The sequence below is a fragment of the Pleurodeles waltl genome, chromosome 1_2 (genome assembly GCF_031143425.1).
Source record: "Pleurodeles waltl isolate 20211129_DDA chromosome 1_2, aPleWal1.hap1.20221129, whole genome shotgun sequence".
NCBI lineage: Eukaryota > Metazoa > Chordata > Amphibia > Caudata > Salamandridae > Pleurodeles > Pleurodeles waltl.
In genome coordinates this window covers 318,433,903-318,455,542 of record NC_090437.1, presented here as the reverse complement: position 1 = coordinate 318,455,542, position 21,640 = coordinate 318,433,903, and the positions used below count along the sequence as shown (strand labels likewise).

At 47.8% G+C, this 21,640-nt stretch overlaps 1 protein-coding gene across 1 annotated transcript in view; it reads right to left on the bottom strand.

Annotated features, from left to right (window-relative positions):
- Nucleotides 1-21,640, bottom strand: part of FREM1 (FRAS1 related extracellular matrix 1) — a 684,067-nt gene that overhangs the window by 122,946 nt on the left and 539,481 nt on the right. Inside the window, exons 27-28 of the mRNA XM_069238818.1 lie at nt 19,684-19,885; nt 13,568-13,712 (exon numbers count right to left, since the gene is read on the bottom strand). Of these exons, the coding sequence (XP_069094919.1) occupies nt 13,568-13,712; nt 19,684-19,885 (347 nt within the window). The remainder of the gene's footprint in view (nt 1-13,567; nt 13,713-19,683; nt 19,886-21,640) is intronic.

The following is a 21,640-nucleotide window of genomic DNA, read 5'->3' as shown; positions in this document are numbered from 1 at the left end:
GTTAGCACAGGAAGTACACCCTCAGCAGCACGGGGGCGGCCGGGTGCAGTGTGCAAACACTAGTCGGGTTTTCAATTGGAATCAATGGGAGACCAAGGGGTCTCTTCAGCGATGCAGGCAGGCAAGGGGGGAGCCCCTCGGGGTAGCCACCACCTGGGCAAGGGAGAGGGCCTCCTGGGGGTCACTCCTGCACTGGAGTTCCGATCTTTCAGGTCCTGGGGGCTGCGGGTGCAGGGTCTTTTCCAGGCGTCGGGATCTGGGAGTCAGGCAGTCGCGGTCAGGGGGAGCCTCGGGATTCCCTCTGCAGGCGTCGCTGTGGGGGCTCAGGGGGGGCAGCTCTGGCTACTCACGGTCTCGTAGTCGCCGGGGAGTCCTCCCTGAAGTGTTTGTTCTCCACAAGTCGAGCCGGGGGTGTCGGGTGCAGAGTTGCAAGTCTCACGCTTCTGGCGGGAAACACAGTTGTCTTGAAGTTGCTTCTTTGGAAACAAAGTTGCAGTCTTTGGTGAACAGGGCCGCTGTTCTCGGGAGTTTCTTGGTCCTTCTAGAGCAGGGCAGTCCTCTGAGGATTCAGAGGTCGCTGGTCCTGGGGAAAGCGTCGCTGGAGCAGTGTCTTTAGAAGTGGGGAGACAGGCCGGTAGAGCTGGGGCCAAAGCAGTTGGTGTCTCCGTCTTCTCTGCAGGGTTTTTTAGCTTAGCAGTCCTCTTCTTCTTAGCTTGCAGGAATCTGAGTTCCTAGGTTCAGGGGAGCCCCTAAATACAGAATTTAGGGTTGTGTTTAGGTCAGGGAGGGCAGTAGCCAATGGCTTCTAGCCCTGAGGTTGGCTACACCCTCTTTGTGCCTCCTCCCAAGGAGAGGGGGTCACATTCCTATCCCTATTGGGGGGATCCTCCATCTGCAAGATGGAGGATTCCTAAAAGTCAGAGTCACTTCAGCTCAGGTTGCCTTAGGGGCTGTTCTGACTGGTCAGTGACTCCTCCTTGTTTTTCTCATTATCTCCTCCGGCCTTGCCGCCAAAAGTGGGGCCGTGGCCGGAGGGGGCAGGCAACTCCACTAGCTGGAATGCCCAGTGGTGCAGTAACAAAGGGGGTGAGCCTTTGAGGCTCACCGCCAGGTGTTACAGCTCCTGCAAGGGGGAGGTGATAAGCATCTCCACCCAGTGCAGGCTTTGTTACTAGCCACAGAGTGACAAAGGCACTCTCCCCATGTGGCCAGCAACATGTCTCGAGTGTGGCAGGCTGCTAAAACCAGTCAGCCTACACGGGTAGTTGGTTAAGGTTTCAGGGGGCACCTCTAAGGTGCCCTCTGGGGTGTATTTTACAATAAAATGTACACTGGCATCATTGTGCATTTATTGTGCTGAGAAGTTTGATACCAAACTTCCCAGTTTTCAGTGTAGCCATTATGGTGCTGTGGAGTTTGTGTTTGACAGACTCCCAGACCATATACTCTTATGGCTACCCTGCACTTACAATGTCTAAGGTTTTGCTTAGACACTGTAGGGGCACAGTGCTCATGCACTGGTGCCCTCACCTATGGTATAGTGCACCCTGCCTTAGGGCTGTAAGGCCTTCTAGAGGGGTGACTTATCTATACTGCATAGGCAGTGTGAGGTTGGCATGGCACCCTGAGGGGAGTGCCATATCGACTTACTCGTTTTGTCCTCACCAGCACACACAAGCTGGCAAGCAGTGTGTCTGTGCTGAGTGAGGGGTCCCCATGGTGGCATAAGATATGCTGCAGCCCTTAGAGACCTTCCCTGGCATCAGGGCCCTTGGTACCATGGGTACCAGTTACAAGGGACTTACCTGGATGCCAGGGTGTGCCAATTGTGAAAACAAAAGTACAGGTTAGGGAAAGAACACTGGTGCTGGGGCATGGTTAGCAGGCCTCAGCACACTTTCAAATCAAAACATAGCATCAGCAAAGGCAAAAAGTCAGGGTTTAACCATGCCAAGGAGGCATTTCCTTACACAACCCCCCCCCAAACGAAAGAGGATGAGACTAACCTTTCCCAAGAGAGTCTTCATTTTCTAAGTGGAAGAACCTGGAAAGGCCATCTGCATTGGCATGGGCAGTCCCAGGTCTGTGTTCCACTATAAAGTCCATTCCCTGTAGGGAGATGAACCACCTCAACAGTTTTGGATTTTCACCTTTCATTTGCATCAGCCATCTGAGAGGTCTGTGGTCAGTTTGAACTACAAAGTGAGTACCAAAGAGGTATGGTCTCAGCTTCTTCAGGGACCAAACCACAGCAAAGGCCTCCCTCTCAATGGCACTCCAACGCTGCTCCCTGGGGAGTAACCTCCTGCTAATGAAAGCAACAGGCTGGTCAAGGCCATCATCATTTGTTTGGGACAAAACTGCCCCTAACCCATGTTCAGAGGCATCTGTCTGCACAATGAACTGCTTGGAGCAATCTGGAGCTTTTAGAACTGGTGCTGTGCACATTGCTTGTTTCAGGGTGTCAAAGACCTGTTGGCATTACAGTCCAGTTTACCTTCTTGGGCATTTTCTTGGAGGTGAGTTCTGTGAGGGCTGTCACTATGGATCCATATCCCTTCACAAACCTCCTGTAATACCCAGTCAAGCCAAGGAATGCCCTGACTTCAGTCTGGGTTTTTGGAGCTGCCCAGTCCAGAATAGTCTGGATCTTAGGCTGGAGTGGCTGAACTTGGCCTCCACCTACAAGGTGTCCCAAGTAAACCACAGTTCCCTGCCCTATCTGGCATTTGGATGCCCTGATAGAGAGGCTTGCTGATTGCAGAGCCTTCAAAACCTTCTTCAGGTGGACCAGGTGATCCTGCCAGCTGGAGCTAAAGACAGCAATATCATCAAGATAAGCTGCACTAAAGGACTCCAAACCAGCAAGGACTTGATTCACCAACCTTTGGAAGGTGGCAGGGGCATTCTTTAAACCAAAGGGCATAACAGTAAACTGATAATGCCCATCAGGTGTGGAGAATGCTGTCTTTTCTTTTGCTCCAGGTGCCATTTTGATTTGCCAGTACCCTGCTGTTAAGTCAAAGGTACTTAAGAATTTGGCAGCACCTAATTTATCAATCAGTTCATCAGCCCTTGGAATGGGATGGGCATCTGTCTTTGTGACAGAATTAAGTCCACTGTAGTCCACACAAAACCTCATCTCTCTCTTTCCATCTTTGGTGTGAGGTTTGGGGACTAAGACCACTGGGTTAGCCCAGGGGCAGTCAGAGTGAGTGCTCAATGACTCCCAATTCCAGCATCTTGTGGACTTCCACCTTGATGCTTTCCTTAACTTGGTCCGACTGTCTGAATATTTTGTTTTTGACAGGCATGCTGTCTCCTGTGTCCACATCATGGGTACACAGGTGTGTCTGACCAAGGGTTAGGGAAAAGAGCTCAGCAAACGTTTGCAGGACCTTCCTGCAGTCAGATTGCTGTTGGCCAGAGAGGGTGTCTGAATAGATCACTCCATCTACCTAGCCATCTTTAGGGTTTGATGAGAGGAGATCAGGGAGAGGTTCACTCTCAGCTTCCTGGTCCTCATCTGTTACCATCAACAGATTCACATCAGCCCTATCATGGAAGAGCTTAAGGCGGTTCACATGGATCACCCTCTTTGGGCTCCTGCTAGTGTCTAGGTCCACCAGGTAGGTGACCTAACTCTTCTTTTCTAGCACTGGGTAAGGGCCACTCCATTTGTCCTGAAGTGCCCTGGGAGCCACAGGCTCCAAAACCCAGACTTTCTGCCCTGGTTGAAATTCAACCATTGCAGCCTTTTGGTCATACCAAAACTTCTGGAGCTGTTGGCTGGCCTCAAGGTTTTTACTTGCCTTTTCCATGTACTCTGCCATCCTTGAACATAGGCCAAGTACATAGTCCACTATGTCTTGTTTAGGCTCATGAAGAGGTCTCTCCCAGCCTTCTTTCACAAGAGCTAGTGGTCCCCTTACAGGGTGGCCAAACAGAAGTTCAAAGGGTGAGAACCCTACTCCCTTCTGAGGCACCTCTCTGTAAGCGAAAAGCAGACATGGCAAGAGGAAATCCCATCTCCTTTTGAGTTTTTCAGAGAGCCCAATGATCATGCCTTTTAATGTCTTGTTGAATCTCTCAACAAGGCCATTAGTTTGTGGATGATAGGGTGTAGTGAATTTATAAGTCACTCCACACTCATTCCACATGTGTTTCAGGTATGCTGACATGAAGTTGGTACCTCTGTCAGACACCACCTCCTTAGGGAAACCCCCCTCTGGTAAAGATACCAATGAGGGCCTTGGCTACTGCAGGGGCAGTAGTCGACCTAAGGGGAATAGCTTCAGGGTATCTAGTAGCATGATCCACTACTACTAGTATGTACATATTCCCTGAGGCTGTGGGAGGTTCAAGTGGACCCACTATGTCCACACCCACTCTTTCAAAGGGGACCCCCACCACTGGAAGTGGAATGAGGGGGGCCTTTGGATGTCCACCTGTCTTACCACTGGCTTGACAGGTGGTACAGGAGACACAAAACTCCTTAACTTTCTGGGACATGTTGGGCCAGTAGAAGTGGTTGACTAGTCTCTCCCACGTCTTGGTTTGTCCCAAATGCCCAGCAAGAGGAATATCATGGGCTAAGGTCAGTATGAACTCTCTGAACTCCTAAGGCACTACCACTCTCCTAGTGGCACCAGGTTTGGGATCTCTTGCCTCAGTGTACAGGAGTCCATCTTCCCAATAGACCCTGTGTGTTCCAGTTTTCTTGCCATTGGACTCTTCAGCAGCTTGCTGCCTAAGGCCTTCAAGAGAGGGACAGGTTTCTTGCCCCTTACACAACTGCTCCCTTGAGGGTCCCCCTGGGCCTAAGAGTTCAACCTGATAAGGTTCCAACTCCATAGGCTCAGTTCCCTCAGAGGGCAGAACTTCTTCCTGAGAAGAGAGGTTCTCTTTTTGTTGTTGTGTTGCAGCTGGTTTCCCAGTTGTCTTTCCCTTTCTCTTGGCAGGCTGGGCCCTTTTTCCAGACTCCAGCTCTACTTTTTCACCCTGAGCCTTGCACTGTGCCCTTGTCTTGACACACACCAGTTCAGGGATACCCAGCATGGCTGCATGGGTTTTCAGTTCTACCTCAGCCCATGCTGAGGACTCCAGGTCATTTCCAAGCAAACAGTCTACTGGGATATTTGAGGAGACCACCACCTGTTTCAGGCCATTGACCCCTCCCCACTCTAAAGTTACCATAGCCATGGGATGTACTTTAGTCTGATTGTCCGCATTGGTGACTGGATAAGTTTGTCCAGCCAGGTATTGACCAGGGGAAACCAGTTTCTCTGTCACCATGGTGACACTGGCACCTGTATCCCTCAGGCCTTCTACACTTGTCCCATTAATTAAGAGCTGCTGCCTGTATTTTTGCATATTAGGAGGCCAGGCAGCTAGTGTGGCTAAATCCACCCCACCCTCAGAGACTAATGTAGCTTCAGTATGACACCTGATTTGCTCTTGGCACACTGTTAATCCCACTTGGAGACTAGCCATTCCAGTGTTAGCTGGAGTGGAGTTGGAAGTGGTACTTTTCTTGGGACAGGCCTTGTCTCCAGTTTGGTGTCCAGGCTGATTACAGCTACGACACCAGGCCTTTTTGGGATCAAAGTTTTTACCCTTGTACCCAAAATTGTTTTGTGAAGAGGCTCTGGGCCCACCCTCCTGTGCAGGTTTTTGGGGGCCTGAAGAAGACTCTTTACTATTTTTGTTTTTGGATGTCTCAACACTCTTCCCATGGGGAGGCTTTGTGACCCCTTTCTTTTGGTCACCCCTTGTGGAAGTCTTGGTCACCCTAGTCTTGACCCAATGGTCCGCCTTCTTTCCCAATTCTTGGGGAGAAATTGGTCCTAGGTCTACCAGATGCTGATGCAGTTTATCATTTGAACAATTACTTAACAGGTGTTCTTTCACAAATAAATTGTACAGCCCATCATAATCATTAACACCACTGCCTTGAATCCAACCATCCAGTGTTTTCACTGAGTAGTCCACAAAATCAACCCAGGTCTGGCTCGAGGTTTTTTGACCCCCCCTGAATCTAATTCTATACTCCTCAGTGGAGAATCAAAAGCCCTCAATCAGGGTTCCCTTCATGAGGTCATAAGATTCTGCATCTTTTCCAGAGAGTGTGAGGAGTCTATCCCTACACTTTCCAGTGAACATTTCCCAAAGGAGAGCACCCCAGTGAGATCTGCTTACTTTTCTGGTTACACAAGCCGTCTCAAAAGCTGTGAACCATTTGGTGATGTCATCACCATCTTCATATTTAGTTACAATCCCTTTAGGGATTTTCAACATGTCAGGAGAATCTCTGACCCTATTTATGTTGCTGCCACCATTGATGGGACCTAGGCCCATCTCTTGTCTTTCCCTTTCTATGGCTAGGGTCTGTCTTTCCAAAGCCAATCTTTTGGCCATACTGGCTAGCAGGAGGTCCTCTTCACTGAGGTTATCCTCAGTGATTTCAGAGGTGCTGGCCCCTCCTGTGAGGGAAGCAGCATCTCTGACTATCACAGTTGGAATCAGGGATTGAGGGTCCCTGGGTTCCCTAGTTAGGACTGGAAGGGGGGAATTCTCCTCCATGTCACTAACATCATCCTCTGGGTTGTCATCCTCAGAGGGGTTGGCTTTTTCAAACTCTGCCAAAAGCTCCTGGAGCTGTTGTTTGGAGGGTCTTGAGCCAATTGTGATTTTCTTTATTTTGCAGAGTGACCTTAGCTACCTCATCGTAAGATGGAGGTAAGGTGTGAGGTCGAGTTCCTCCACATTCACATCTGCACCAGGCATTATGTTTCTAAAAGTTGGAATACTTTTTAAGAATCTAAAACTAGTTCTAGAATCTAATTCAAACTTTCACAAAACTTTTAAACTCTAAAAGAAATGCTAACAGGGAATAACACAAGGCCCTAGCAGGACTTTAAAAAATTCAGAAAAATAGTACAAATTGCAAAAATCAATTTCTAATGACAATTTTTGGAATTTGTCGTATGATCAGGTATTGGCTGAGTAGTCCAGCAAATGCAAAGTCTTGTACCCCACCGCTGATCCACCAATGTGGGAAGTTGGCTCTGTATGCACTATTTCAAAGTAAGGAATAGTATGCACAGAGTCCAAAGGTTCCCCTTAGAGGTAAGATAGTGGCAAAAAGAGATAATACTAATGCTCTATTTTGTGGTAGTGTGGTCGAGCTGTAGGCTTATCAGAGGAGTAGTGTTAAGCATTTGTTGTACATACACAAGCAATAAATGAGGAACACACACTCAGAGACAATTCCAGGCCAATAGGTTTTTGTATAGAAAAATATATTTTCTTAGTTTATTTTAAGAACCACAGGTTCAAATTTTACATGTAATACTTTGAATGAAAGGTATTGCAGGTAAGTACTTTAGGAACTTTGAATAATCACAATAGCATATATACTTTTCAAATAAAACACATATAGCTATTTTCAAACTAGACACAGTGCAATTTTCACAGTCCCTAGGGGAGGTAAGTAATTGTTAGTTCTTGCAGGTAAGTAAACCACCTACGGGGTTCAAGTTTGGGTCCAAGGTAGCCCACCGTTGGGGGTTCAGAGCAACCCCAAAGTTACCACACCAGCAGCTCAGGGCCGGTCAGGTGCAGAGTTCAAAGTGGTGCCCAAAACGCATAGGCTTCAATGGAGAAGGGGGTGCCCCGGTTCCAGTCTGCCAGCAGGTAAGTACCCGCGTCTTCGGAGGGCAGACCAGGGGGGTTTTGTCGGGCACTGGGGGGGACACAAGTTAGCACAGGAAGTACACCCTCAGCAGCACGGGGGCGGCCGGGTGCAGTGTGCAAACACACGTCGGGTTTTCAATTGGAATCAATGGGAGACCAAGGGGTCTCTTCAGCGATGCAGGCAGGCAAGGGGGGGGCCCTTCGGGGTAGCCACCACCTGGGCAAGGGAGAGGGCCTCCTGGGGGTCACTCCTGCACTGGAGTTCCGATCTTTCAGGTCCTGGGGGCTGCGGGTGCAGGGTCTTTTCCAGGCGTCGGGATCTGGGAGTCAGGCAGTCGCGGTCAGGGGGAGCCTCGGGATTCCCTCTGCAGGCGTTGCTGTGGGGGCTCAGGGGGGGCAACTCTGGCTACTCACGGTCTCGTAGTCGCCGGGGAGTCCTCCCTGAAGTGTTTGTTCTCCACAAGTCGAGCCGGGGGCGTCGGTGCAGAGTTGCAAGTCTCACGCTTCTGGCGGGAAACGCAGTTGTCTTGAAGTTGCTTCTTTGGAAACAAAGTTGCAGTCTTTGGTGAACAGGGCCGCTGTTCTCAGGAGTTTCTTGGTCCTTCTAGAGCAGGGCAGTCCTCTGAGGATTCAGAGGGCACTGGTCCTGGGGAAAGCGTCGCTCGAGCAGTGTCTTTAGAAGTGGGGAGACAGGCCGGTAGAGCTGGGGCCAAAGCAGTTGGTGTCTCAGTCTTCTCTGCAGGGTTTTTCAGCGTAGCAGTCCTCTTCTTCTTAGGTTGCAGGAATCTGAGTTCCTAGGTTCAGGGGAGCCCCTAAATACAGAATTTAGGGGTGTGTTTAGGTCAGGGAGGGCAGTAGCCAATGGCTACTAGCCCTGAGGGTGGCTACACCCTCTTTGTGCTTCCTCCCAAGGGGAGGCGGTCACATTCCTATCCCTATTGGGGGGATCCTCCATCTGCAAGATGGAGGATTCCTAAAAGTCAGAGTCACTTCAGCTCAGGTTGCCTTAGGGGCTGTCCTGACTGGTCAGTGACTCCTCCTTGTTTTTCTCATTATCTCCTCCGGCCTTGCCGCCAAAAGTGGGGCCGTGGCCGGAGGGGGCGGGCAACTCCACTAGCTGGAATGCCCTGTGGTGCAGTAACAAAGGGGGTGAGCCTTTGAGGCTCACCGCCAGGTGTTACAGCTCCTGCAAGGGGGAGGTGATAAGCATCTCCACCCAGTGCAGGCTTTGTTACTAGCCACAGAGTGACAAAGGCACTCTCCCCATGTGGCCAGCAACATATCTCGAGTGTGGCAGGCTGCTAAAACCAGTCAGCCTACACGGGTAGTTGGTTAAGGTTTCAGGGGGCACCTCTAAGGTGCCCTCTGGGGTGTATTTTACAATAAAATGTACACTGGCATCAGTGTGCATTTATTGTGCTGAGAAGTTTGATACCAAACTTCCCAGTTTTCAGTGTAGCCATTATGGTGCTGTGGAGTTCGTGTTTGACAGACTCCCAGACCATATACTCTTATGGCTACCCTGCACTTACAATGTCTAAGGTTTTGCTTAGACACTGTAGGGGCACAGTGCTCATGCACTGGTGCCCTCACCTATGGTATAGTGCACCCTGCCTTAGGGCTGTAAGGCCTGTTAGAGGGGTGACTTATCTATACTGCGTAGGCAGGGTGAGGTTGGCATGGCACCCTGAGGGGAGTGCCATGTCGACTTACTCGTTTTGTCCTCACCAGCACACACAAGCTGGCAAGCAGTGTGTCTTGGCTGAGTGAGGGGTCCCCAGGGTGGCATAAGATATGCTGCAGCCCTTAGAGACCTTCCCTGGCATCAGGGCCCTTGGTACCAGGGGTACCAGTTACAAGGGACTTACCTGGATGCCAGGGCGTGCCAATTGTGAAAACAAAAGTACAGGTTAGGGAAAGAACACTGGTGCTGGGGCCTGGTTAGCAGGCCTCAGCACACTTTCAAATCAAAACATAGCATCAGCAAAGGCAAAAAGTCAGGGGGTAACCATGCCAAGGAGGCATTTCTTTACATCTGGTGATTAATGTGCCTGCTGGAGAGAGATTTGGGTTTTGTCTAGTGGCAGTTTTGACTCATCTAAGGTAGCACAGGAGGGTTAATATGCCTGCTGAAAAGAACGTGTACTAAAAAGATCACAGAACAGTATTTTATGTGTCTAGCACAGTGGAATACTACTTTTGGCACAGAGATCTTTTTGTTACTGTCCAGTTCATAAGTTACAATCATAATCTAGCACAGTGAGCTATGAACTGCCATCTAAGAGCTGCATGCAGCTGCATGCAAAATGCATGGTACAGTTAAAACAATATACTTTCCCAGTCGTTTATTACCCTTACTTTGCTAAAAAGGGTTTAAGTAGATATAAATTGATATTAATAAAGTCAACCTTAACCACTGTGTTACATTCTGAATCCTGAGTTCATGTTTCCCCAAGCAAAGCACTCTTAAAAAATGCCGACCAGTATGGTTGATGTGAGACCTACACCTTGTAGTTCCCTTTGTCAGGATTTTCTATACACTGATTTACACATGTACGATTCATTGTCTCCGTATGTGTGTGTGATGTGAAGTGCTTCAACACCCTACGCTGGTAACAGATGTGCTAAAAAACAAATGAAATACATGTGAGATAGGAGCTATGCAGTGATGAGAGGCAAAGTTAGAGGGTGATAGTGAGGGAATCATAATAAAGATTGCTGTATCCTGGTGCACTGTAAGGTCATCATTTACTATGTTTTAAAAATTAATCCAATTGAACATATAATCAAAAATATCGTGTAGAATGCACAGTTTTTAAAAAAAATTCCAACATTTTCTTGGGAAGGAGAACCCCCCAAACTCCACTGTAGCGGTCAGGCTCGCTCGCTATGCACCCGATGGGGCTGGTCTGACAAAATTTGCCAAGACTGCTTTAGGTTCCCAGTTCGGCCATGACACTCTGGAGTTTCTTGGATGTTTGACTTTCAGAAATGTCTGAGTTCAGTAAGTTTCTCCTAGCAGTGGCCTTGCCTAGGTCTAAACACCACTGCTACCCACACCACCTGAATGGACTAATTTTGATGGTGAAAATGTAATGTCTCCACTTTAAGTTTTAGAGCCTTTCCTTTCTCAGGAGCTAGGACCAGTCACACAAGTGAGGGACCATTTTTGTTAGTAGCAGATTGGGAACAATAGCCACACCACCCTGGATTCATCTACGTCCCTAGGTTTTAGAAATGCCCTGGGTTCACAGGGTTTTCTGCTAACCCATAGCCTGATCGTGCAGCCATTCACCATGAAATTAGGATGTATCCTTTCTTCGCCAGCCCATATTTAAAAACTACACCCTACGGAATCCAAAAGACTTTTTGCTTCCCTCGATGATGTGGATTCTCTTGACTCAGGAAGACAGAAAGAATGTTGGGGCTTTGGGAGTGAGGGCCAGGCTGAATGTCTGAACAGGGTGACCACACCCTATATTTTTTCCTAAAGAAAGGAAAAATATATGTGTAGTGTGTAGGAGGCAGAAAGACAGCTAGGCTGAATGTGGGGATATGGCCTAATGCCTGAGTAGGTCACTTCACCTCATCATTTTTTTACAGTTTCCCTACTAGATACCAGGAAATGTTAAAAAGAAGGGGTGGGAACAGCCTGCTTAGGCATCAGGCCATGCCTCTGTCAAAGAACAGGCTGTGCAATAGGGCTTATCACCAGTCTTTTTTCCTGGGCAGCAGAAGGACTATTGTTTCCCTTCTAGGTAGGGGGCATGGCCTTATGGAAAGCCGAGTTGCCCCGCTTCTTTTATTTTTTGTACAGTACTCTGGTGTCTAGTGGGCTTTCTGACTCAGGGGCTGAACATCCTCAAACTGCCTGCTGGGGAGGGGAGCAGAAAGACTATTGTGCCCTGCAGCAAGGAGAACTGCCCTGCTGCCTTGTTGCCCAAGGAAGGAAGACTGGACCTGCTCCTTGAACCCTGACCCACCAGAGCGACTCCACTGGCTAGCAGACTGGCCTCTTATTCAGAGCTACAGGGACATAACAAGCTCCTGAGACCTGCCCTGAATCTGCCCAGCTGCCCAGACTCAACTGGACCTGCCTGTGCCTTGGTGCTTGCCTCTGCTGGAGTAAGTCCTAATCTCCAAGAGGTCCCTCCCCCCAGGTCCTAGATCTTTGGCTGGCATCAGAGTGTATACCTCCTTGCCCAACTGTGGGTTTCCTTGGTTCAGAGCTGGTCCTTAGTGACACAACTCGATGAAGCTTGATGCAGGACTTTGCATTGCAGCACCTCGCAGCCCCTGAACGTCAGCCTTATTGGCACCAACATGTTACAACGCAATTTGACACAGGACCTTGCATTGCATCCCTCATTGCTCCTCATTGAAACCAACACAACTTGATGCAGGACCATGCATCACAACCCTGGCAGCTCCTCATAGCAACCGATGCAGTATGGTGCAACTTGACACATTACCTCACAGCTCTTCATGGGAACCAATGCAGTGCAACGCAACCAGATGCAAGACCTCACATCACAGCCTTCATAGATCCTCATAAGAACTGCTGCAGTGCAACGCAACACTCCACATAAGGTACAATTCTCAGCGGGACTACCTGGTCCATGTATCGGGGCTGCACTCCATTGCAGTCATCCTGAACTTGTGATTTTGTACCAGTCTGGCACGACCAGGTAACCAAAGTTGGCGCTTTTTGCATTTAGACTTACTTTAAAACTTGAAAATTGCACATCACCAGTTCTTCTGATTGGATTTTTGTTGTTTTGGTGTCAAATAATTTATCAAAATGTACTCTTTTCTAAATTAGTGTGGGATTTTTCTTATGTTGTGTTTTCACTTTATTACTGTTTACTTGCTGCGTACCTACTTTACACATTGCCTCTAAGTTAAGCCTGTCTGCCTTTGTGGCAAGCTACCAGGGTGTTAGGCACAGTTTAATTTAGTGACTTTTGTAGTTCTCATGACAGGGAGTGTGGCTGTTGCTTTAGTGGGTTAGTGGGGGTTGGGGGCTCACCCTCCTCAACCAAAAACCCAATTTGTTATACTGCTAGAGCAAAACTGTTCAGCCCATATAAGACAATCAGATGGCCAGTTCAGATTCAGAAAGTGGGTAATGGATGCAAATACTGGTCATGTAGCCAACAGTCAATATACGTTGAATGAAACGGATCATCAAACCAACTGTCAAAATATATTGATCTTAATTGCATTTCTATTTTTATATTTAAACAAAATACTTGACAAATGGCAAGCCAAGTAGGTTGCTTGCACAGCGTTTCATTAATTTGTTATTACCAGTGGAGTGCTTTGTAGATAATATTGTTTTGCAGCAGTTGCATCTCATTTACATGAGACGATAATGTATAAAACCTGCGTGGTACCTGAAGTCTTGATCTGACTGAATTTCAGAAACCAGGTTCTGAGAAGGAGTTTGGCAGGAGGCATGCACTATGGAGAGTATTAATAGCACACACTTACGTAGGAGCTGACGTTTACATATTTTGATTACACGTGACCACATTTTACTTCTCACATACCTACAATCAAGGCACAGAGAAAGAAATACAATTTTCCCAAAATAACACAATTATTTGGCCAGGTGTTTGAAGGACATCAATTATATTGCATCTCCTCCCCAGTGCTTCAAACACTGCATAAAATTGGACGTGGGAGAAAGGTGATAAAGACAGAGTTGAGGCCATGAAAAGGGAATGTAGGGAACACCGAAGAATTGTCTCATATAAGGAACCTAAACAGCACTACCTCTATCAGACAGATGCAAACAATAAGAATGAAATATAAAGGAAAGGAGAGAGCATATGCATTGATTTGTATATTTGAAACGTCTGTCACTTACATTTGAGAAGGAGCTTTATTTCCTCTAAGGTCCATGACTTGAAGCTCTAACCTATCTGAATTAATCTCCAGGAAGGGATCGATCACGTAAAGTATTGTTTTTCCATTTAAATCTCTCTGAGTGAATTGCTCACGAATAAAGCCACCTGCCAAATAATAAGAAAATATTATTGTAGTTGTTTTTCAAACATCCATGTGCAGCAAAAACTTTAAAGATTCTGATGCACAATTTGGAATTCGGTAATATAGAAACAAACCAAACGGTAGCCCAGAATGACGAAAAGGAAATGGGTTACTTATCTGTAACAATGGTTTAGCAGATTGAAGCTCCTGTATTTGCACATGCTGTGCATTTTTCCACCATATAGTGGTTGGGTATCGAGACTAAGGCCCTCATTCTGACCTTGGCGGTCGGCGGAGAGGCGGCGGTCGGACCGCGAACAGACCGGCGGTCCAAAAAATGGCATTCTGACCGCGGCGGTCACCGCCGCGATCGACCGCCACTTCCCCACTCCGACCGCCACGGCGGTCATGACCGACGGGCTGGAGTTTGCGCACTCCGGCCCGGCGGTCGCCCCAAGACCGCCACCCGTATCATGACCCTGCTTACCGCCGCGGTTTCTGGCGGTCGGGAACTGCCATGCAAACCATGGCGGTAGGCACTATCAGAGCCCGGGAATTCCTTCCCTGGCACTGATAGGGGTCCCCCCCACCCCCCACTGCCCCCCCGAGTCCTCCCCCCACCCCCTCCACCCCCCTGCCACCCCCCAGAGGTGGTACGAACCCCCTCCCCACCCCCACCCCGAAATGCACATACACGCACCCCGACATGCACGCACCCCAACATGCACATCTGCACACCCCCATGCACGCACACATCACACAACACCCCCCCACCCCCTCCCCTCACGGACGATCAACTTACCTTGTGCGTTGGTCCTCCGGGAGGCGACGGGAGCCATAGGGACGTGACCGCCGACAGCACACCGCCAACAGAAGACCGCCACACAGAAATGTGGGTCGTAATTCTGGGGGCGGTGTTCTGCTGGCGTGGCGGTGGAGGTTGACCAGTCTCCACTTTCCCGCCGACCGCCAGTCTGGCTGCCGGCGGTTTCCCGGCGGAACGCTCCCAGCGGTTGGAATGCGCACAGCGGCATACCGCCGCGGTCGGCGGTCTTCACCGCGGCGGTAACTCGGCGGTCTTGCGAAAAGACCGCCGAGGTCAGAATGAGGGCCTAAGTGTAACTCTAAAACCTTTTTCTGTTTGGCACTCAGTATAGACAGGCAGGAAGACTAACAATGAGGATTACTTTGGGCCACATTTCACCAGCATATAGTCGCCATCCGCAGATTTTTTTTTTCCTTTCATTACTTATTTTTTCATCAGCACCCCTCCTTCACCTAGGAGAAGGGAGTGTCACATGTGAATCTAGAAGAGTTTTAAGCTACAAAGATATTGTTACAGGTAGGTAATCCATTTCTTTTGTGGCATAAATCTACTCTAGATTCACATGATGTGCATCTACTATAGACTTGTATTAAATATCAGTGGAGGAGAGAGTTTGTGTGCGGATGGATGCAAAGAGCTGCTTAACAGTGTTTTGAGCTACTTGTGCCTTTCTCCTTGACTGCATAACTATACAATAATGTTTGATAAATATGTGTTGATGACCATGTGGATGCTGTTTATATGTCTTGTAATGATATATTACTGAGTAATGCTATTGCACTATTGTTTACAAAAAAGGACTTGCAGCCCACCCATTGTTTACCATTTGTTGATCTGAGTGTCACTCTTCTTTGTAACCTCCTAACTGGTGAGCACAGGCCAAGCGTCACTTCTGTTCCTTTCTGTGGAGCATAGACCAAGCACAGATTTATTCAACCTAATTAGCGCCCATCCACTTCTGTGCTGGGTACTATTTCTTTTACTCCATTCTACTCCCCCTGCCCCTGACTGGTACTCACTCCCTTCTCCCCCGCACCTCCCATGTTTTGTTTTCCCCTTACCACCATCCTCTTGCTGTCCATTATTCCTGCTTACCCTGTCCCAACATTTTGCTTCCCCCTGCTTTTTTAACATATTGCACAGTAGTTTGTGCCGGTGTGCGACATGGTTTAAAAAAAGTCCTATGATGCAGTCAACGCTGGTCATGTCATATTGCTTTTTTCTTGACTTTAAGCCAAGTTGCACAGCAACTCGTGCTACTGTGCAACATGTCTTAAACCCATTGACAAAGCCAATAGGCCTTGCATAGGTGAGACCTATTGGCTTTGCCAATGCTTGTTCCCTTATGAAGATTGCGTTTGGTATTCCTTGAAAGTCTTGAATTCATTAAAAAGAGCAGCATAATGCATATACAATCCATGTTGTTGATGTTCTCTTGGCTACAGGTACATCATTTATCTTTGTTTTGTGATATGCAGAACATTGTTCTGGCCTCTGCATTGCTTTAGTCTCTTGTAAGTAATGCATGATTTTTCTTCTAAAATATAGTGAGTGTGGTTGTCTTTATGTATTTGTAGGTATGGTATCTGAAAAGTTAGTCCTTAACTCTCATTCTAGCTGCAAAGAGAATTCTGTGAGGAAAGCTGTTTGTAAAGTGAGATGTCTTAAACAAGCTTTCTTCATTGGTTCAAAGAGTTGCTTCGTTAGTCTTACAAGTACCAGGCTGAAGTTTCGCACTAGAAGTGATACTGTGGATCTACTTTCTTTAACCCTTTCTTTTCTTTCTTCCCCCTTAGTGTGTGCACCGTGGCAGATAACTGTATGATTAGCAAGGCATCTGGCAGTTGGGATTTTAACAAGTACATCAGACATCATACAATAACGTCTTCAATCGTGAACTGCCACTGTATGTACTCTCAAGCACCACATAACAAGGCGTTTCCATCTTGTGGCATAACACCTATGAATAGTTGGTTTCTTTGCCTCCGTAATAATCCCATAGCACTGCAGGGGCAGATGTCTACATTAAAAGGCCATCCGGAGCCATGCTGCTAGGTTGAGGCTGGCACAATCTGGGTAACAAACATTTCTCTGGTGTTTTGTCAGTAAATATAGTTTATTTGGAATGTTAATTAGTTCTTCTTGCACTATTGTTAAAAGGTGCAAATACCATGTTTGGTATTTGTGGGGGTACCTCTCCTCATCTGCTAAGTCGGTCTGCTTCTATGTTTTGCTCTCCTGGTACCCCTGATGCATACCCCTTTGTTCTGTTGCTGGCCGTGTCCTTATTTCCTGGACTAGCTTTAGGAGGGGCTGGGAATGTATTCCCCTTTGTTTGTTGATGTAGAATATTATTATAAGGTTTTCTGTTTGAATTTCCACAGTTTGAAATGCAACTGGTGGCTTTACTACTGTAAGGAAATGGCTCCCTGTTGCAGTTACCCCCCACTTTTTGCCTGATACTGATGCAGACTTGACTGAGAAGTGTGCTGGGACCCTGCTAACCAGGCCCCAGCACCAGTGTTCTTTCACCTAAAATGTACCATTGTCTCACAATTGGCACAACCCTGGCACCCAGGTAAGTCCCTTGTAACTGGTACCCCTGGTACCAAGGGCCCTGATGCCAGGGAAGGTCTCTAAGGGCTGCAGCATGTCTTATGCCACCCTAGGGACCCCACACTCAGCACAGACACACTGCTTGCCAGCTTGTGTTTGCTGGTGGGGAGAAAATGACTAAGTCGACATGGCACTCCCCTCAGGGTGCCATGCCAACCTCACACTGCCTATGGCATAGGTAAGTCACCCCTCTAAAAGGCCTTACAGCCCTAAGGCAGGGTGCACTATACCACAGGTGAGGGCATAGGTGCATGAGCACTATTCCCCTACAGTGTCTAAGCAAAACCTTAGACATTGTAAGTGCAGGGTAGCCATAGGAGTGTATGGTCTGGGAGTCTGTCAAAAACGAACTCCACAGCTCCATAATGGCTACACTGAATACTGGGAAGTTTGGTATCAAACTTCTCAGAATAATAAACCCACACTGATGCCAGTGTTGGATTTATTAAAAAATACACACAGAGGGCATCTTAGAGATGCCCCCTGTATTTTACCCAATTGTTTAGTGCAGGACTGACTGGTCTGTGCCAGCCTGCTGCTGAGAGACGAGTTTCTGACCCCATGTGGCGAGAGCCTTTGTGCTCTCTGAGGACAGAAACAAAGCCTGCTCTGGGTGGAGGTGCTTCACACCTCCCCCCTGCAGGAACCGTAACACCTAGCAGTGAGCCTCAAAGGCTCAGGCTTCGTGTTACAATGCCCCAGGGCACTCCAGCTAGTGGAGATGCCCGCCCCCTGGACACAGCCCCCACTTTTGGCGGAAAGTCCAGGAGAGATAATGAGAAAAACAAGGAGGAGTCACTGGCCAGTCAGGACAGTCCCTAAGGTGTCCTGAGCTGAGGTGACTCTGACTTTTAGAAATCCTCCATCTTGCAGATGGAGGATTTCCCCAATAGGATTAGGGATGTGCCCCCCTCCCCTCAGGGAGGAGGCACAAAGAGGGTGTAGCCACCCTCAAGGACAGTAGCCATTGGCTACTGCCCTCCCAGACCTAAACACACACCCCTAAATTCAGTATTTAGGGGCTCCCCAGAACCTAAGAAACTAGATTCCTGCAACCTAAGAAGAAGAGGACTGCTAAGCTGAAAAACCCTGCAGAGAAGACGGAGACACCAACTGCTTTGGCCCCAGCTCTACCGGCCTGTCTCCCCACTTCTAAAGACACTGCTCCACGACGCTTTTCCCAGGGACAGGGACCTCTGAATCCTCAGAGGACTGCCCTGCTCTAGAAGGACCAAGAACTCCCGAGGACAGCGGCTCTGTTCACCCAAGACTGCAACTTTGTAACAAAGGAGCAACTTTAAAACAACTTGCGTTTCCCGCCGGAAGAGTGAGACTTGCTACTCTGCACCCGACGCCCCCGGGTCGACTTGTGGAGAACAATCACTTCGGGGAGGACTCCCCGGCGACTGCGAGACCGTGAGTAGCCAGAGTTGCCCCCCCTGAGCCCCCATAGCGACGCCTGCAGAGGGAATCCCGAGGCTCTCCCTGACCGCGACTGCCTGTTCCTCAGATCCCGACGCCTGGTAAAGACTCTGCACCCGCAGTGCCCAGGACCTGAAGGATCCGAACTCCAGTGCAGGAGTGACCCCCAGAAGGCCCTCTCCCTTGCCCAGGTTGTGGCTACCCCGAGGAGCCCCCCCCTTGCCTGCCTGCATCGCTGAAGAGACCCCTTGGTCTCCCATTGAAACCTATTGAAAACCCGACGCTTGTTTGCACACTGCACCCGGCCACCCCCGTGCTGCTGAGGGTGTACTTTCTGTGCTGACTTGTGTCCCCCCCGGTGCCTTACAAAACCCCCCTGGTCTGCCCTCCGAAGACGCGGGTACTTACCTGCTGGCAGTCTGGAACCGGGGCACCCCCTTCTCCATTGAAGCCTATGCGTTTTGGAAACCACTTTGACCTCTGCACCTGACCGGCCCTGAGCTGCTGGTGTGGTAACTTTAGGGTTGCTCTGAACCCCCAACGGTGGGCTACCTTGGACCCAAACTTGAACCCCGTAGGTGGTTTACTTACCTGCAAAAACTAACTTACTCTTACTCCCCCCAGGAACTGTTGAAAATTGCAGTGTCTAGTTTTAAAATAGCTATATGTGATTTATTTGAAAACTGTGTATGCTATTTTGATTATTCAAAGTTCCTAAAGTACCTACCTGCAATACCTTTAATTTGAAGTATTACATGTAAATCTTGAACCTGTGGTTCTTAAAATAAACTAAGAAAGTATATTTTTCTATACAAAAACCTATTGGCCTGGAATTGTCTCTGAGTGTGTGTTCCTCATTTATGGCCTGTGTGTGTACAACAAATGCTTAACACTACTCCTTTGATAAGCCTACTGCTCGACCACACTACCACAAATTAGAGCATTAGTATTATCTCTTTTTGCCACTATCTTACCTCTAAGGGGAACCCTTGGACTCTGTGCATACTATTCCTTACTTTGAAATAGTGCATACAGTGCCAACTTCCTACAACTACTCTATACACGGTATTTGGTATGTATTTGCTTCTTTCACGCATGTATGTTAGAGACTAACAAAGACAACACAATACCTGAGGTTATGTTTTCCAAGTAGCCATAATGTGGACCCCGTAAAATCCTGAAAATGATTTCTCCATCTTCAGTACCAGGGTAGGAGGCCTTCAGATCCTTGCTAGTGATGTAGATGCCATAGCGCTCATTTTTCAGCAGCTCCACAGTGGATGGATTCTGAATGTGTGCAATTCTTGGGGCACTTTTGTCTACACGGTCCACCTACATAAAAATACATAAATATATAAATGAATCACAAAGGAAGGAAAAAGCTAATTTTTTTCAGCATTGATCAGTTTAATTTAGCAGCTAATCTGGTGAATTTCACTAGTTGTTGAAGTGTAGGAGTATATACAAATTGAGTGCATTCAACCCATAAATGGTGAAGGAACATAGCAGTTGAAAAGCACCCAGTTCCTAAAGTGGTGTGTCATTGACTAGCATTAACACTCAGGTTTCATGACATAGACTAAAGATCTCTATAAAGCTACTCAACTCCTCGCCAGACTAGCTACATTATCACCGTTTATAGTTAACCAGATATGAAATTAGGTCATGCTATGCTTCGCCACAGCTTCTTCTAGCAAATTGTGGCACGACCACAACAACACCCATTGCACGCCCCTGCCACGCAAAGGGCTGCGTGTGAAGGGGCCGTATTTACAAGATGGCATTAAGCCACAAAAAGTGGCTTAACGCCACCTTGAAAATACGGCACAGGGCATTGCACCAACAGAGTGTCATGAAAAGTGACACTCCATGACGCTAAGGGGTCATAAATATGCCCCAAAATTTCTTATGGTGCGTTGCTCAAGGGTGATACACACCACAGAGCCGTATCCACTGAGATTGGCCAGCTGCTGGTGCTGCCACCTTAATAAGGCTGCCTCTCACAATGCACAGCCCAGCACCATGATGCAGAGGTGAGTGTGAGTTGCCCAGCGTGAGATTTGTACTGGAGGCATACCCTTATAGTACAAATACATATGCCTAGACAAACTCGGAACGATCACATGCTTTGGATCAGGGCTGGCAATTAATTGCTAATGCAATATCATTTTTTGGGGAAATAAAAAGTGTCCTTGTTACGGCTACTTGAAGGACTTGTTAGTTTTTTTATGAAAAGCCTGACCTAGCAGTTTCAGTAGATCAGGCAATGCATCAAAATCTATGGGTGTTTATGCTGATCCATCGAAGTAATCCCCAGTTACGCCTCCTTCATGCAAAATGTCACAAAGCAACGCAAACTAGTTTTTCCATTGAGAAAAGGGCACCTTTATAGTCCCAAATTCCTTTCATAGCTTAAAGTAAATACTAATGGTCTATTTTGTGTCAATGTTCACAAAGCCTTTGTAAATCTGGGCCCAGCTGACTCACAACACACCCTGTGGCAAAAGAGTCGAATGCACCTTTGCACCAGTTTTTCGGTTTTTGAATGAGAGATCCATGTCAAAAACTGTCTCTTGGGGTCAGCGAAAAGATGTTGCAAATCTGCCAACCCTTCTCAAATTGATAGCATTGCTTACGTAATGATCGCCTTGTGGTAAGCCTGTGAAAAGTCAAACAATATCGTCCATGCTCATCCAACCACCTCACTAAGGATACAAAGGTTTGGATTGGTCCTTGGAGGCTTAAAAACGAACTTGTGCAGCCAATGAAACGTAGGAGCGAATATGATGACCTAATGGACAAACCGTGGATATGAAGAGCCATGCTCGAGTACCATTTTCCACTCAACATCCTGTGATTCTGGTCAATCACTTAATTTCTAAGTGCCCAAATAAACAAATACATTTCCAATGTAATCTGATGCTCATGTAAAATCCTTAAATGCCCTTGGGCCACGTTTGCTTTATATAAAACTGCAAAAAGAAATGAAATAAATAGGACATTATCTAATTCGCCAGCATGGGACTCTGTGGATTAACTCATCCACTGCAGAGGCTTGTATTTAATTGTGTAGTCGAAAGTTCCCTG